Source organism: Syngnathus acus, chromosome 9, assembly GCF_901709675.1.
Source record: "Syngnathus acus chromosome 9, fSynAcu1.2, whole genome shotgun sequence".
In the NCBI taxonomy this organism is placed as follows: Eukaryota; Metazoa; Chordata; class Actinopteri; order Syngnathiformes; family Syngnathidae; genus Syngnathus; species Syngnathus acus.
In genome coordinates, this window is record NC_051094.1 from 16752897 (window position 1) to 16770442 (window position 17546).

The following is a 17546-nucleotide window of genomic DNA, read 5'->3' on the forward strand; positions in this document are numbered from 1 at the left end:
GTATATATATATGTATATATGTATATATGTATGTATATATGTATATATGTATATATATATGTATATATGTATATGTATATATGTATATATATATGTATATATGTATATATGTATATATATATGTATATATGTATATGTATATATGTATATATATATGTATATATGTATATATATATGTATATATGTATATATGTATATATATATGTATATATGTATATATATATGTATATATGTATATATATATGTATATATGTATATATATATGTATATATGTATATATATGTATATATATATATGTATATATATATGTATATATATATGTATATATATATGTATATATATATGTATATATATATGTATATAAAATGATTTCTTTTTTTAGTGGGTAGATCTTTGTGACTTGGTCATTTCAAAAGTAGCTCGCGAGCTCAAAAAGTTTGCCCACCCCTGCTGTATGCCATAATCAGCAATATTAATATAATAAAAGGCTTGCAATATTTCAGTTGATTTGTAATGAATCCAGAATGTATGACATTTTGGTTTTTTTAATTTCATTACAGAAAATAAAGAACTTTATCACAATATTCAAATTTTCTGAAACAGTCCTGTATGTGTAACTAGAAAATGCAAATTCTGGAGAAATTGCATGTGAAGGCGAAGAAACTGAATAAGTTCTTAGGGAATGCTGCAGAATGATGTTGAAACGAGTTGAATTATTTGAAAAATGCAGAAATGAGAAGTGTAAAATGAAATTTTGGAGAATTTGGGGTGAATTTCAAAATTGAAAGTTTGGAATTTTTGGTAGGTGGGAAGTTGTGGAATAGGTAGGAAAATTATGAACAGTTGAAAGTTGGAAAGTCGGTTGAAACGTAGAAATAAGAGGTGAAAATCATAATTGGGGATAATGTGGCGTGAAGTTCAAAATTGAAAATGTGGAATCTTTCGTGAGTGTGAAGTTGTGGAATAGTAAGGAAAAAGATGAACAGTTTAAAGTTGAAATGGGTTGAATCGATTGAAAAATGCAGAAGTTACATTCAATGTTAAATGCCCCATAGAGAATGAATGGGAATTTTAAAAAAAATAGCGCCAACATTTTTTTAAATTCGGATAGAGACGAAAACTACGGGTTTAAGAGGTTCACTTTGGAATTCTAAAGTTGGAACGGGTTAAATTGGACAAAAGTGTAAAAGTTAAGAGCAAATGTTTAATTTAGGTCACTTCTGAGTTCATTTATGGCACTTCTAGTTAAACTAAGGTCACTTCCGGTTTATTTGAGGCACTTCTGGTTTATTTGGGTCACTTCCGGTTTGATTTAGGTATCTTCCGGTTTGATTTGGGGCACTTCCTGTTTTATTTGGATCACTTCCGGTTTGATTTGGGGCACTTCCGGTTCACTTCCTGTTAAAATTAGGGCACTTCTGGTTCACTTCCGGTTCATTTTGGGGCCCTTCCTGTTTGTTTTGGGGCACTTCCGGTTCACTTCGTGTTCATTTTGGGGCATTTCTGGGTCAATCCAAGAATACCACCACACTGTGGAAGTGGGGGTGAAGGGGTGAATTGGGTAAGCATAGTGGAAGTGGGAATGAAGGGGGTGAATGTGGTAAGGATAAGTTGAACAAAGTGAATAAAGTTGGAATGGGTTGAATCGGTTGAAAAATGTAGAAATTGGAAGGGAAAAACCAAATTTTGGAGAATTTGGCGTGAATTTCAAAATTGAAAATTTGGAATTTTCGGTAAGTGGGAAGTTGGGGAATAGGTAGGCAAAAGATGAACAGTTGAAAGTTGGAACGGGTTGAATCGGTTGAAAAATGTAGAAATTAGAGTTGAAAAACGAAATTTTGGAGAATTTGGCGTTAATTTCAAAACTGAAAATTTTGAATTTTTTCGTAAGTGGGAAGTTGTGGAATAGGTAGGCAAAAGACGAACAGTTGAAAGTTGGAACGGGTTGGATCGGTGGAAAAATGTAGAAATTAGAAGGGAAAAACGAAATTTGGGAGAATTTGGGGTGGATTTCAAATTTGAAAATTTTGAATTTTTGGTAAGTGGGAAGTTGTGGAATAGGTAGGCAAAAGATGAATAGTTGAAAGTTCGAATGGGTTGAATCGGTTGAAAAACGTAGAAATTAGAGGTGAAAAAGGACATTTTTAGAAATTTTGAAAAATGTTGCGGAAATTTGAAACGTGAAATTTTTTAATTTGGCAATTTTGGGAATGTCGAGAACCTTTCGATGATGATGATGATGATAGAACTTTATTCATCCCACAGCAGGGAAATGTACTTGTCACAGAAGCGCATACGAATGCAAGAATACAAGTGCCAAAATTTCAAAAAAGGATAAATAACAGACAAGGACAAAGACAAGTGCCGCTAGTAGAGACGAAACACAATTATGTCAGGTGCCACGCATGTTGTAGAGTCCGACAGCAGAGGGAATGAAGGACCTGCGGAATCGTTCCTTCCTACACCGTGGATGTAATAGTCTGCTGCTAAAGGAGCTGCTCAGGGACCGCACAATGTCATGGAGGGGGTGAGAGGTGTTATCCATGATGGATTTCAGCTTAATTAATGTCCTCCTCTCACCCACAACCTCAATGGAGTCCAGGGGACAGCCCAGGACAGAGCTCGCTCTCCTGACCATCTTATTCAGGCTCTCACTGTCCCGGTCTGTACTGCCCCCACCCCAGCAGACCACAGCGTAGAGGATGGCTGAGGCCACCACAGAGTCATAGAAGGTCCTGAAGAGAGCCCTGCACACACCGAAGGACCTCAGTCTCCTCAGCAGGTGGATGCGACTCTGGCCCTTCTTGTACAGGCCTTCGCCTTCACACTAATAAAATGAATGGTGTAGAACACAGGTGTCAAACTCAAGGCCCGAGGGCCAGATATGGCCCACCACATCATTTTATGTGGCCCGCGAAGACAAATTGTGCATCAAATTCGTGTGTCATTACTAGAATTGCAAATTGTCTTCACTTTTAATAGTGGTTTTTTTTTTTATATATTTGACCAGTTTTTACTCGTCCGATTTGAAAACGAGTTATTTGTCAGTTTGTTTTGTAGCTTTTACTGTATATAATACTAGGTGCTCATACATTTATTTGGTTTGACAGTCATAATGGCCCTCCGAAAGAAGCTATGACTACAATGCGGCCCGCGAAAAAATTCGCCTTCACACTAATAAAGTGAATGGTGTCGAATAACATAAGTGTGAAGGCCTTCGCCTTCACACTAAATACTGAAGTCACAAGACATCAACCAGGGAGTTAAAGCTTGGTCGCAAACATTGATTCGAAGCATACTGCCATACTGGTTACAAACTGGCTTAAGGATACAGTCAGTGTTTAGGTGTGGCTATCAATCCTATTGAAATTTTTTGGGCAGTGAAAAAGAAGTAATGAACCACAATTCGTGCCATCTATTGTGGGAGGCTTGTGAAAGGTTATCCAAAACGTTTGATCCAAGCCAAACGGTTTAAAGGCACTTGTATCAAATAGTAATGATATTATTTATAAAATTAGAATTATGAATAAAGCAAGAAAATATTTAAGCCTTCACTAATCCCTGCATTTAGCAAGTAAAACTAATTATGGTAATCCAATTTGCCCTACAACAGAAGTGTTATGTCAGACAGTGATAGGGAAAAAAGTACCTGTGTTAATTAGTGTATGTAAACTTCTGGTTTCAACTGTATCAACTTGAATATGTACAACTGATTTCTAGGTCCGAAATGATGAAGGCAAAGTGATCCGCTTCCATTGCAAGCTCTGTGAATGTAGTTTCAACGATCCAAATGCAAAAGAAATGCATTTAAAGGGACGGAGGCATCGCCTGCAATACAAGGTTTGTTTCTTTCCCTTTATTCTCCATCCTTAAACCCTCGAAGTTTATGTCCAATGTATAAATTAAATGCAAAAGCACATTTTAATTCCAACGCCACACTCTTTGAATCATAGAACTATTGAAATGTTTTGCCACCTATTTTGACTCGTATGATATGGTAACCTCGTCTCCTATTGTACTTGGGCCAGTTTCTTACACCATAGGTCCCCGACCACCGGGCTGCGGACCGGTACCGGTCCGTGGGTCACTTGGTACCGGGCCGCCAAGCCGCACAGGGAAAAAAAAAATATATATATCTCAAAGTCAAAAGTCAAAGTCAAAGTCAGCTTTATTGTCAATCCCTTCATACGTCAAGACACACAAAGAAACCGAAATTCCGTTTCCTCCATCCCACGGTGACGAGACATACAAGTAGGCGACACAAAACAAAAACAAGAAGGCACAAACCATAAATAATAAATAATAAATAAAATAAAATGAGCGATGAATAAAAACAGACCAATAACCCATTGAATATGAGGGGCAAAACCGAGCCAGTGAGCATACAGCAAGAACAGGACGCTACGCTGAAAGGGGGAGCGAGTTCAGGATCCTAACAGCCTGGAGTACGAAGCTGTTGGAAAGTCTGGTGGTGCGGGAGCACAGGCTCCTGTACCGCCTCCCAGAGGGCAGAAGTTCAAACAAAGGGTGAGCGGGGTGACTCACATCACTCACAATCTTGGTCGCCTTGCGGGTGAGATGGGAGGTGTAAATGTCCTTCAAGGAGGGGAGAGAAGCACCAATAGTCTTACTAGCCGTTTTCACAATGCGCTGCAGGGCCTTCAAGTCTTGGTCAGTGCAGCTGCCACCCCAGACAGCAATACAGCTGGAGAGGACGCTCTCAATGGTGCCGCGGTAAAACGTAGTCATGACGGCCGGAGGAGTCCCCGCTCGCCTGAGTTTCCGAAGGAAGTACAGGCGGCGCCGGGCCTTCTTCGCCAGCGACGCGGTGTTGGTGGACCAGGAGAGATCCTCACTGATGTGCACCCCCAGGAACCTGGCGCTGCTCACTCTCTCCACCACAGCACCGTCGATGGTCAGCGGCAGGTGTTGGGCGTGACCCTTCCGGAAGTCAACAACAATCTCCTTGGTCTTGTCGACGTTCAGCAGGAGGTTGTTGTCCCTGCACCACGCGGTCAGAAGGTCAACCTCCAGCCTGTATTGAGTCTCGTCTCCCTTGGTGATGAGACCCACCAGAGTCGTGTCGTCAGCAAACTTCACTATGCGGTTGCCGCTGCAGGTGGCAGCGCAGTCATGCGTCAGGAGGGTGAAGAGCAGCGGACTGAGCACGCAGCCTTGGGGGGCCCCTGTGCTCTTATCGACGATCAATTAATTCAGGTCAAGACGCTCGTTCCGGTCACGTGACAAGTTTCCCCAGTCGAGCCCGCAAAGCTAGCTAAAATGAGTAAGAATTTACCGTATTTTTCGGACTAAAAGTCGCTCCGGAATATACGTCGCATTAGCCATAAAATGCACAATAAAGTGAAAAAAACATATATAAGTCGCTCCGGAGTACAAGTCGCATTTTGGGGGAAATTTATTCGACAAAATCCAACACCAAAAACAGACATGAACGAGCAACAACAGGCTAAACGATAGGTATGCTAACGTGACATAAACACAAACGAAGAGCTGAGAATGGGCCTGACGTAACATTCAGAGTTATTCAAATAACTATTACATAAATAACACGTTTATAAAACCATCTGTCACTCCAATTCATTAAATCCATCTACAGCCACCTGGCCGAGCACCGGCCCCCGACTTCCATCCACGGAGGTGAAAGAGAGCTCCGTAGAGTAGGACCGGGCGTGCGTAAGAGCCATAATAGTTTTTCAAACCTTCTGTGTCACTCCAAATCATTAAATCCTTAAAACTCTTCGTCCTCCGTGTCACTTACAAACAAAGCCGCTAATGATGCCGGTAGTACGTGGGGCCCTTCGTCATCCCGTGATCGAATCCTTTGTCCTTTATGTAAACAACCGCCGCGCCGCTGACGTCACTTGCAGTTCAAATTACAGTAATCCCGTGCTACATCGCGGTACGTTTATCGCGGTTTCACCTTTGTTTTTTTTAATTTTGAAAATTTGTGAAAAAAGTCACATATAAGTCGCTCCTCAGTATAAGTTGCCCCCCCACCCAAACTATGAAAAAAACCGCGACTTATAGTCCGAAAAATACGGTATTTTGAAAAATATAAAAAAAATTGGCGATTCTCTCCCAATTACACCCGTCGGTTCAAGTCAAGACGCTCGCCTCGGTCACGTGACATGTCACCTCAGTCGAGCCCGCGAAGCAAGCAAAAATGAGCACGAAACAGAGATGTTTGGAAAGCTTCTAAGGAAAGGGAAAAAAGCCCATTGAGGAGACGGAAGAAGAGGCTACGATTTATAAGAAAAGGAAAGCTGCATTTAAAAGAACATTTCTGGAGTCCTACTTAAAATATGGATTTATCGCCACAGGTGACTGACGCGCCAAGCCCACTCTGCATAATATGTGGCGACATGCTAGCTAACGAGGCAATGAAGCCTTCAAAACTGCTTCGGCACATGGCAACCAAGCATTCTGCATTAAAAGACAAACCTTAACCTCTTCGGGTGTCATTGTCTCCAATTACGCCTAGATGGGACCGGCTCGTTTCTGAGAAACAAGCTCAGTGCTCCCACTAATTCAACGTAATGGTGAGTTTTATTAATAAATTTCATAAATAATAAATAAATAATTAGTAATAAATAAATAAATGAATAATAAATAAAAAATGTCGTTTATACTTGTTTTTTATGCCACTCGTATCATTTAATTTCATCGTATTTATATATTTCTTATAAATGTATTCTTTATTTATATAGATGTATTATTTATTTCTATAAAGGCCGGTCCGCGAAAATATTTCTGACACGTAACCGGTCCGTGGCGCAAAAAATATCCTCTCTGTACTGACTGAATACTTTTACACTACATAAACCTTTCCCATTCCCTTAATAACCATTCCCACACTGTTCTGTGCATGTATTGTACCTTTACAGTATATAAAAGGAAACTCCCAACTCCTTCTGCACTCGTTGGTGTTTCTGCCCTCCTGCATTTGAACTCCGTCACGTCCGCAGTGACTCACATTGATCAGAAACTCATTGCCACTGCCCTGACTCCTGGACAGCAGTGCTTTTTTTCCTCTACATACACGGCAGCCGCGCAGCCCTCGGTTGTCCTCAGTGAAGCACATTGCTCAGGGGCGCGCCCAGCGCTATGAGCACTCATTGCCGCTGTCCCGATTCTTTCTGCATGGTGGTGCATTTTTCCTTTGTGCGCAGCTGTGATTAACAGTGGATTGGAACATGGATGACCATAGATCTTCATCCGTAATGATTTCAATCAGATTGACAAAAAGGTCTCCGTGTCAACCCGGCTAAATCTAAAATAATGAAATAATCAATCTTGTTCAACCACCCTCGTAAATTTCATTCATGATCATTAACAATGATAATTTGTGTTTTTTTGTTTTCTGTGCCCAAACATTCAGAAAAAGGTCAACCCAGATTTGCAGGTGGAGGTGAAGCCTAGCATCAGAGCAAGGAAGATTCAAGAAGAAAAGATGAGAAAGCAGATGCAAAAAGAGGAATACTGGAGAAGACGAGAGGAAGAGGAACGTTGGCGAATGGAAATGCGGTGTGGTTATTGTGATTTCTTCTTTTGAATGGCAAGAATATGGAGTATACAATAAGTAGTTTGATGTATCTACTTCACCTATAGCAGTGTGTTATTGGCACATTATTTTCCCATTAGAAAAATCTCACAGCACAGCAGTAAATGTCAACATTTTCACACAATTCTCTTTTTTTTGGCTCTACATACCATAATGAATTTGAAATTAAATGCTTATTTTGCTTGAATGCTTAAATTAAAAGATGTGTAACTGCAGGCTTTCAGCTTCGATTTGAGGGTGTTATCCAAGTCAGGAACACTGTAGGAATCGCAACAGTTGGTATATATGCCTCTCATAATAATGATTATTAATTTTTGCACGTTATGTTTCATTTTTGCAGTATAAAATCTAACCAAATATGTAACATTTTCGGGGGTTTATATCTTCAAACCATTCCTAGTTTACAAATGTATGTGAGCAGGCAAAAAAAGATATCTTCTAACATTTTTATATTAAAGAATTATGGCTAGACCTAACAGACATGAATCAGATGGCGCTTCATTCAGCCAACCGCACACCAATGTATACTGACATTGAGACCTAATAAAAACAGACTCGAGACTAGTTTTGTGTCATGGCTTTTGAAAAGGCTGTAAAAAGACTAAGGGTGTATTCAGACCTGACTGTTTGGTCCACTTTAAACGAACCAGGTTTCAATTGTAACGCTGGTCTGAACCTTTTATGCAGGTGTGAATACACACAAACTAATCCTGGTGCGAATTAAAGAAACAAACCGAAAACCGTTTTTTAAGTGGTCTCTGTTCGCTTTCAAATGAACTCTAGTGCGGTTCGCTTCAGGTGTGAATACAAACAGTATAGATCGAACCAAAAGCACAAATATGCAGAGCAGGAATGTAGCACGTAGGACTGGCACGTTTTCCTCCATTTCCGGGTCTTTGCTCTGTGTGCCGCCCTGGTCATTGCTGTCCAATGGGAGCACAGATAGTCACAAGCGTGAGTGTGTTTACAAATTTACTTCACTTGCAAAATGTACAGTCTGAATAGGAACCGCACCAAACAAAAAAAAATTAAGTCTGCTTTTGGTCCCGACAAAACAGGCGGACTAAAACACTTTTCTGGTCTGAATACACCCTAAGAAATAAATAATTTGAGATGTCACTTAATTTCAGGCGATATGAAGAAGACATGTATTGGAGACGTATGGAAGAAGAACAGCACCACTGGGATGAGCGCCGTCGTGGACCAGATGGAGGGTATCCACAGGGTCCACCTGGCCCTCCGGGTCTTCTCGGAGTTCGACCTGGTATCCCAGGTTTACAGCCACAGGGTCCTCTGGTAAGGTCAAGTGAATTTCCTCTGTGGATGTACAAACCATTCATCTACCCACCCATCATTCGATACGGTTATGTCATGATTCAAAGCCTGAATTGTCTCCGGGTTAGCATTGTAAATGTTCTCAATTGCCTCACTTGGATAAATAAAGAATAAATACAGATTTTTTAAAATATTATAAATATGTTTAAATATAGATTTTTATATATATATATAGATTTTTTTAATTGTATAAAAGAATCCCAACATGACACAAGGATATTGAAATTGTTGCTTGGGAAACTGTTGCTGGAAGTGTCCGCCGTAACAAATTTCCATGTGGAAACTTGACTTTCAGGATTACAAAAAATAAAAACGAAATGATCAGCCCCAATAAGGTCGGGACAACTTTAGCAGTGTTTTTGGAATCCAAACACGTATTGAGGAGCTTTACACGTTTGTTTTGGGATTTGCCATCAAACACAAAAACTCAATTGCAGTTTACTATGCTTTAGGAGATTACTTCATTGCACTTAATACTCTTGTGCCCTGCAGCACCTTCGGCGACCTGACTCTTCAGATGACCGCTATGTCATGACCAAGCATGCTTCCATCTACCCCTCAGAGGAGGAGCTGCAGTCTATTCAGAAAATTGTGTCAATCACAGAGCGTGCCCTCAAGCTGGTTTCAGACATAATAACAGATGAGGACAAGATCAAGGAAGATGATGACGACGAAAAGAAAGAAACACCAAAAGATAGGTGTGACATCGACAGGTATGGTAGCCGTGATGATTTTTGATTGTATCCAAATTTACAGTAACGGCGATTCTTGCGGCTGCATTGTAACATTTAATGACCTCGATGAAAGTGCTTTAGTTTTTCTGCCTTTCAAAGTTACGGGAAGTCAAGACTGATTGATAATACAAGATGCCAACAATTTTTCTTTATGCTCTACCGTTGAATTCATGAAGGGTTCCTAAATTCGCGAAGGGATCCTAAAAGGCTTAATCCAAAGGTTTAATCCAGTGGTTCCCAAAGTGGGCGGTACCGCCCCCCTGGGGGCGGTGGAAAGATCTGGGGGGGCGGTGAGGAAGAAAGGGGCGGTAGGGGGGCGGTAGGGGGGCGGCAGTCGATTTGTACACAACACGCCGCTCTGGCCCAGTCAGATTCGGACAGCATAGACTACAAAAGCAAAAGCTCAGGTTTGTAATTTCAAGCTTGTAATGTTCAGAATTTTATCTTATAATAAAAACCGCATTCTGGCGGTCAACATCATCTTGAGTTCAAGTCAACATGAAATTGGGGACTCGCCAGAACGCGCCGTGTTGTGTTGAGCTGGTTAGGGCAGTGGTCCCCAACCACCGGGCCGCGGACCGGTACCGGTCCGTGGGTCACTTGGTACCGGGCCGCCAAGCCGCACAGAATTTTTTTTTTTATCGACGATCAATTAATTCAGGTCAAGACACTCGTCCCGGTCACGTGACATGTTTCCCCAGTCGAGCCCGCAAAGCTAATATGTGGCGACAGGCTAACTAACCAGGCAGTGAAGCATTCAAAACTGCTTCAACACATGGAGACCAAGCATCCTGCAATAAAAGACAAACCTTAAATCACTTGGGGTGTCATTGTCTCCGATTACGTCTAGATGGGACCGGCTCGTTTCTGAGAAACAAACTCAGTGCTCCCACTAATTCAACGTAATGGTAATGATATTATAAATGTATTATTTATTTATTTATATAAATGTATTATTTATTTATATAAATGCCGGTCCTTGGGGGGGGGGGGCGCTAGGAATTCACTGGGGAGCCAAAGGGGGCGCCAGCCTGCAAAAGTTTGGGAACCACTGGTTTAATCTATGAATCTAAAAAGAATGCCTCAATGTTGATTAAATATGAATATGTATCACATCAATCTTTCGAAAGTCTTAAATGTTATATTCAACTGTAAATGCGCACATCTTTATTTGAGGTTGTTTAATTGAATCTAGAAAATATTCTTAACAAAAAAAAAAAAAAAAATTATTAAAATAAAATATCTACCTCCCTACCAAGCCCAATATGTTTGCAAGGGATTTAATTCATGAAATTGTGAAAGTGTATCAGCCCTTATCTTAGCAAGAAAACCAGACAGAGTTGACAAATTCCGTAGTCCGCAACGACAAACTTAACATCAGACATAATCTAGCCAGTGAATACGAGTATGAATTGTTGTACGTGCCCTGTGATTGGCTGGCAACCAGTTCGGGGTTTACCCCACCCACTGTCCAAACTCAGCTGGGATAAGCTCCAGCTCACCCACGACCCGAGTGAGAATAAGCTGTTTGGTGCTTGCTACATGTGTATATAATATAGATGTGGGAAAATACCTAAACCAAAATTATCGAACCGATCCAGGACTTTCTTAAAAATATCTGGTATGGCTGCCGAAACCTGCTACTGATGCTTGCGGCAAAAAAATATGAAACCTGCCACCGATACTTGCGGTAAAAAATTATGACTACGACTGTCACTATCAAGTCAAGTTTATTTGTATAGCCCTAAATCACAAGCAGTCTCAAAGGGCTTCACATAGACAAACAATTGACAATTATTCTCAAAGCATCCCCTGATCTTAAGCTCCCAAAAGGGCAAGGAAAAACTCCAAAAAACCCTACCAGGGGAAAAATGAGAAACCTTGAGAAGGGACCACAGATGGAAGGATCCCCCTTTCAGGATCACCAGGCTGCAATGGATGCAGAGAGGGCACATAAAATACGTAATATGAAAATCATGCGAGGGAGCGAAAACAAACTCCAGCCGAATCGGCCACTTCAGGTTAATTAAAGACCATATCATAGAAATGTGTCTTTAAACGCGTCTTAAATGTTTCTACTGAGGTATCAGTTCTAATATCCATTGGTAGGGCATTCCAAAGCTCTGGAGCCCGAATAGAAAATGCTCTAGACCAGGGGTGTCAAGATCCTTTCCTCGAGGGCCGAATCCCTACATGTTTTCCAAGTTTCCCTCGTTAAACACACCTGATTCAATTAATCAGGCTCCTGCTGAAAGTGAGGACGAACTGGTCATTTGAATCAGGTGTGTTTAACAAGGGAAACTTGGAAAACATGTAGGGATTCGGCCCCCGAGGAAAGGAGTTTGACACCCCTGCTCTAGACCCTGCAGACGTTTTCTTGGCCCTCGGTGTCACTAAAAGACTAGTGTTTTGCGAACGAAGGTTACGAGACGGAACATAAGATACAACTAGGTCGACGAGATATGAAGGCGCTAAGCCATGCAATGATTTATAGATTAATAGAAGAACCTTGAAGTCACATCTTAAATGGACCGGGAGCCAATGTATTTGGCTAATATTGGGGTAATGTGATCAAATTTTCTTGTCCGTGAGAGCAGCCTTGCAGCAGCATTTTGTACTAACTGTAGACTTTTGATGCTGGATTTAGGAAGACCAGAGAATAATGCATTACAGTAGTCCAGGCGCGACGTGATAAACGCATGTATAATAGTTTCCGCATCACCGGTCGAGAGGATCGGACGAATCTCAGCAATATTACGAAGGTGAAAAAAATGCAATTCTGGTTATATTCTCAATGTGCTTTTGAAAGGAGAGCGTTTGGTCAAATATTACCCCGAGATTAGTTACAGTATCGCTCTGAGTGATAGTACGGTTATCTATAGTTATAGTGGTTTCCTTAAATAAGTGTTGATAACGAGCTGGACCAATTATCAACATCTCAGTTTTATCTGGGTTAAGACGAAGGAAGTTGAGAGACATCCATTGCTTGATCTCCGTAGAGCTCAGAGGACGTATTGCCATGGACCACTCGGTGCGTCCTGTCTGATAGATAGGAATAGAACCAGCCTAGTGCTGACCCTGAAATACCAACACAACTTTTAAGACGCTCTAGTAAAATATCAAAGTCTACAGTGTCGAAGGCAGCACTAAGATCCAGTAGTAACAATACCAATGAAGTGTTTGAATCCATAGCTATGAGGAGATCATTCGCCACTTTAGCAAGTGCTGTCTCAGTGGAATGATTAGCTCTAAAACCAGACTGAAAAGATTCATATCGATTATTGGGGACCATGTAATCAATAAGCTGCTGCACTACTACTTTTTCAAGAAGTTTTGCTATGAATGGGAGGTTTGAAACTGGCCTATAATTACTGAGACAGTCCGGGTCAAGATCTGGTCGCTTAAGTAGCGGTTTAATGATAGCGGTTTTAAAGGCTGTTGACACTATCCCAGAAGAGACAGACAGATTAATTATATTTAAGACGGACGGTCCTAAAATTTGAAATAATTCTTTAAATAGTTTGGCTGGAAGCGGGTCGAGTAAACATGTTTGTTTAGCCGGACTAACCAATTGTGTAAGCCTTTCAAGGGACACGCTTTTAAAATTTGAGAGGGTTATTGCATGATCGTCAGCGCCGGTAATCGGCGGTCTCGACTGAGCGATTGGAATGGTCATCTTGATCTCATCCCTAATGGATTCAATCTTTCGAGCGAAAAATTTCATGAACTCGTCAGCTGAGTGGAAGGAGCTATTGGGGGTCGGCTGGTGTAGTGTTAGCTTTGCCACTGTATCAAATAGGTATTTAGGATTGTTTTTGAGATTAATGACTTGCGAAGAATAACGAGTTTTTGTTAAGATAAGTGCATCTTTATATTTCAGGAGGCTGTCACGCCATGCCTGATGGAAAACCTCAAGTTTGGTTAAACGCCATTTGCGCTCATGCTTTCTACATAATTGCTTAAGCGTAAGTGTTTCATCTGTGAACCACGGAGTAGGCAATCTACGGCAAGTTTTCAGACGTAGCGGCGCCACAGAGACGATGGCATTTAACAATGTCGCATTGAATTCATTTGTAAGATTATCAATAGAGCCGATATATGCGGGAAATATGGCAGTTGCCGGCGACAGTAACTCAGATAGCGCAGTTCCAGTCATTGAGTTAATATTACGGCTGCTATAATTCTGATTGCTCTCTTGTCTTTGACAAAGAATTAAAATTTCAAATTTTATTAAGTAGTGATCAGACAAAACAGTAGTGTATGGCAGTACTGTTATATTTGAGGTTGCCAGTCCTCGGGATAATACCAGATCTAAGGTATTTCCATTCTTATGCGTTGCTGCCTGTACGGCTTGCGTAAAACCAAACGTATCAGTTAAACTTCTGAAACGCCGAAGTAAGTGGCTCTGACGGTAAATTCATGTGGATATTGAAATCGCCCATGATTATTATATTATCCGCATTTGTCACTAGATCAGCCACGAATTCTGAAAATTCATCCAGGAAGCCAGAGTAAGCCCCGGGTGGACGGTACATAACAGCAAGATAAAATGACGGTAGAGTGGTGGATCGGACAGTGAGAACTTCAAATGTTTTAAATACGTTAATCGAACGAGGCCTAAATCTAAGATCGGAATTTGAGAGGAGGGCGACACCCCCACCCTTTTTTCGAGGGCGCGCCACATGCGAGCTCACAAAATTTGGAGGCGAGGCCTCATTAAGCGGCAGCAGTTCATTAGGTTTTAACCAGGTCTCGCAAAGACCAAAAACGTTTAGATTATGTTCCGTGATGAGGTCATTAACGGGAACTGCTTTCGTATGAAGCGATCTAATATTCATAAAACTGTGTTTAAGTGTAATCGGTTGATCAGGGTTCGTATCTATCGAAGGATTTTTAAACGAAATGCGAGTAAGATTGTGTTCTCTAGGCCTGACATCACCTCTCAAATGTTTATTAGCGTGGTGGGACGAGACGACCGTAGGAATTTGATAGTAAATATTTGGTACACATGTAATATTATCTGAAACAGGCACCGTTTCATCAGTGATACCGGTCGGGGTGGAGTGATTGGATTTGTCTACTACCTCAGTAGAAAGTGTGTTCACGTGTACTGTAGCACTATTCAAACTGTGACGCTCTAGTCTACACAAGGAGCTATGTGCATGCAGGTCGGGGCGGCCCCAGAAGGAGGACCAGTTATCTATAAAATGCAGTCCCTGCTTTTTACAGAACCCAGCCATCCATCAATTAAGGGAGACTAATCTACTAAACCTCTCATCAGTGCCTCTCCCAGGCAGGGGGCCAGAGACAAATACTCGATGCCGACTCATCTTTCTGGGGAGATCACAAGTCCTCGCTATGTTTTTCTTTGTGATCTCTGATTGCCTCATCCTAACATCATTGGTGCTGACGTGTATCACTATGTCCGAGTAGCTAGTGTTGTTGGAACTACGCTGTTGACGAGGCCTATTGCGAGTCAGTTCCCTAAGATTAGCTTCTATGTCGGGTGTTCTGCCCCCAGGAATACACATTACCGTGGCTGGATTTTTAAGCGTGATATTTCGGGTAATGGAGTCACCTATGACCAAGGTGAGAGGGCCAGTAGACCGAGATGACTTTGGACGGCTATGCGTCTTATCTGGCTCATCGCGATTAGCAAGCCGCTTGGGGCTAATGCTAACTGGGCTTGCGGGCTGACTACAGTCCGCGTCTGTGTCCGCCCCATCTACTGTTATCGCACTATTCTGCTCCAGCTGGCGGACACGTCCCTCTAGGAGGGACAACCTCTCTAAGAGAAGGGTGCAGTTGGTGCACGAAGCCGTGCAAACCTCTTGATCCGCAGCCATACTTACGTGTCTGATGATCGACGGTAGACAAACGGCCACGAAGCCTCCGCTGAGAGCCAGACAGCGACGTGGATGAAAATCGAATATTTTTAGAATTGATAATTCTATGGATTATTCCAATGATTAATTGAATAATCATACAATTTTATTTGCATTAAACTATATTAAAGCTTACAAATCACGTTTGATTCTTCCGTTTTACGTTTTACTCATTCAGTTGTGGTCTATATAAAGTGGACCAGCGATGCGTTTGTCTGAATTCCTCGTTTCGATAGCATCACAGGTCACTCTTATTTCTGACGTGCGGCTCAGAGCAAGCCGTTTTGGTGCGGTGTCTCTAAATGCAAATGCGATACTTCATACCCCGCTCCCTCCAGGCTGCAAGATGTGCGCCTCCATTTCCCGTCGGACATATTTGTAGTTTTTAGCTGAGGTAGAGTTACTTGTGCCGCAAGTATGTCAACGGCAGAAGACTTGTCCGTACAACCATACACAACACGCAACAAAATAACTCCCCTCACAATATTTATGAACACGTCTCGTAAACAAGCACTGCAGTCAAGCTACGAAGTAAGCTAATGCTAGCTTTAGCGAGAAGCTAACGAATGCATTTAACACATTATTGTGTTCCCCAATAATAATACAGCACCTTCGATGCAATTCATCTGATACAACTACTCAATATACATCCACCAGAAGTGAAAACATAGAGCGCACAGCTCTAAAATCAGCAGAAAGACTGACGCTAATGCTATGAAAACGAGTGAATAGACACGCAATATTATTAGAGAAATAGTTTATTTTTTGTCATCTCAAGCTTACCGATTTACTGTGTCCGTCATTTCCATAGATTGAAGGAACTGAATTATCAATGAAACGAAGTTTTTCGGCTAAGCCTTCTCTATACTGACAAAAGATTTCTGAAACACTCGTCCTTGAACAAGCAGATAGATGTGGGAACACAGCTTGAAAAATGAAATTTGACCAGGCACTTCTTTGAGGTTCTGATGCTGGGGGACGGTTCAATGAGTTGTGTGGATTGATGCATCCAACAACGGAACATTTTGATCTCTCCACTTTGGCATCCTTGAGTTGTTTGGACTACAAAAGTTTCTCTGAGTAATAAAGATGGCGGATTTGCAAAAGCGCTTGGCCACACCCATTAACTTGTTTGGTAGTCCCGCCCCAAAGGATGTGACGTAATAGATAAAAATATGTAATAGAAAATGGAGAAAACTGAACACAGTAAAAAATAGCAGTTGTACTATGTTCATCTTGCTTTCAATTGTCAATTAATTAATAAGTAAAAAATAGCCCCCAAACAGATCATAAAAGTATCTCTGCAACACCTGGAGGGATAGATTATACTTTTCTACAATCTTGGAGACTCCAAGTCCACAATAAAATGAATATAAAAGCAAAAAAAGTGGATTTTCCGTCATATGTTCGCCCCGAATAATATTTATTAACCAATTATTTTGTTCATTTGGTATTATTTGGTGATTAAAATAAACTAAACACGTTAAGCAGTCTCACACAAAAAAAATTTAGGGTCATTGTTTTCCAAAATAAAAAAGCAAATGTTAGCAAATGTCTCATTTTGATTAAACAAAAAAGCAGACTTATCGCTTTAATGAAGGACTAGAGAAATCAGAGAATTATTGGTTTTCAGAACCTTAAATCAGAGCATTTGGACCAGGGGTCTCAAACTCCAGTCCTCGGGGGCAGCATTCCTACATGTTTTCCAAGTTTCCCTCGTTAAACACACCTGATTCAAATGATCAGTTCATCCTCACGTTCTGCATTGAATCAGGTGTGTTTAACGAGGGAAACTTGGAAAAGATGTAGGAATGCGGCCCCCGAGGACTGGAGTTTGAGACCCCTGATTTGGACAATCTTTAGTTGAAAAATGTCTCCAAACAATTACTCGATTATGAACGCCTAAATTTACGAACTTTTTGAGATACGAACCGGAGCCTCGTGATTTTTTTGCTTCTACTTAGGAACCAATTTTCGACTTCAGAACCGACACATAGTCAGCACGTATTA

The 17546-nt window shown here is 41.2% G+C and overlaps 1 protein-coding gene across 3 annotated transcripts in view; it reads left to right on the forward strand.

Moving 5' to 3' along the window:
* Positions 1-17546, forward strand: part of zfr (zinc finger RNA binding protein) — a 76752-nt gene that overhangs the window by 44714 nt on the left and 14492 nt on the right. For all 3 annotated transcript variants that reach the window (XR_005098833.1, XM_037259448.1, XM_037259447.1), the window contains exons 10-13: positions 3721-3840; positions 7400-7545; positions 8713-8878; positions 9410-9630. Coding sequence is in view for 2 of the 3 variants with exons in the window: in XM_037259448.1 (XP_037115343.1) it covers positions 3721-3840; positions 7400-7545; positions 8713-8878; positions 9410-9630 (653 nt within the window). In the remaining variant the exon portion in view is untranslated. The remainder of the gene's footprint in view (positions 1-3720; positions 3841-7399; positions 7546-8712; positions 8879-9409; positions 9631-17546) is intronic.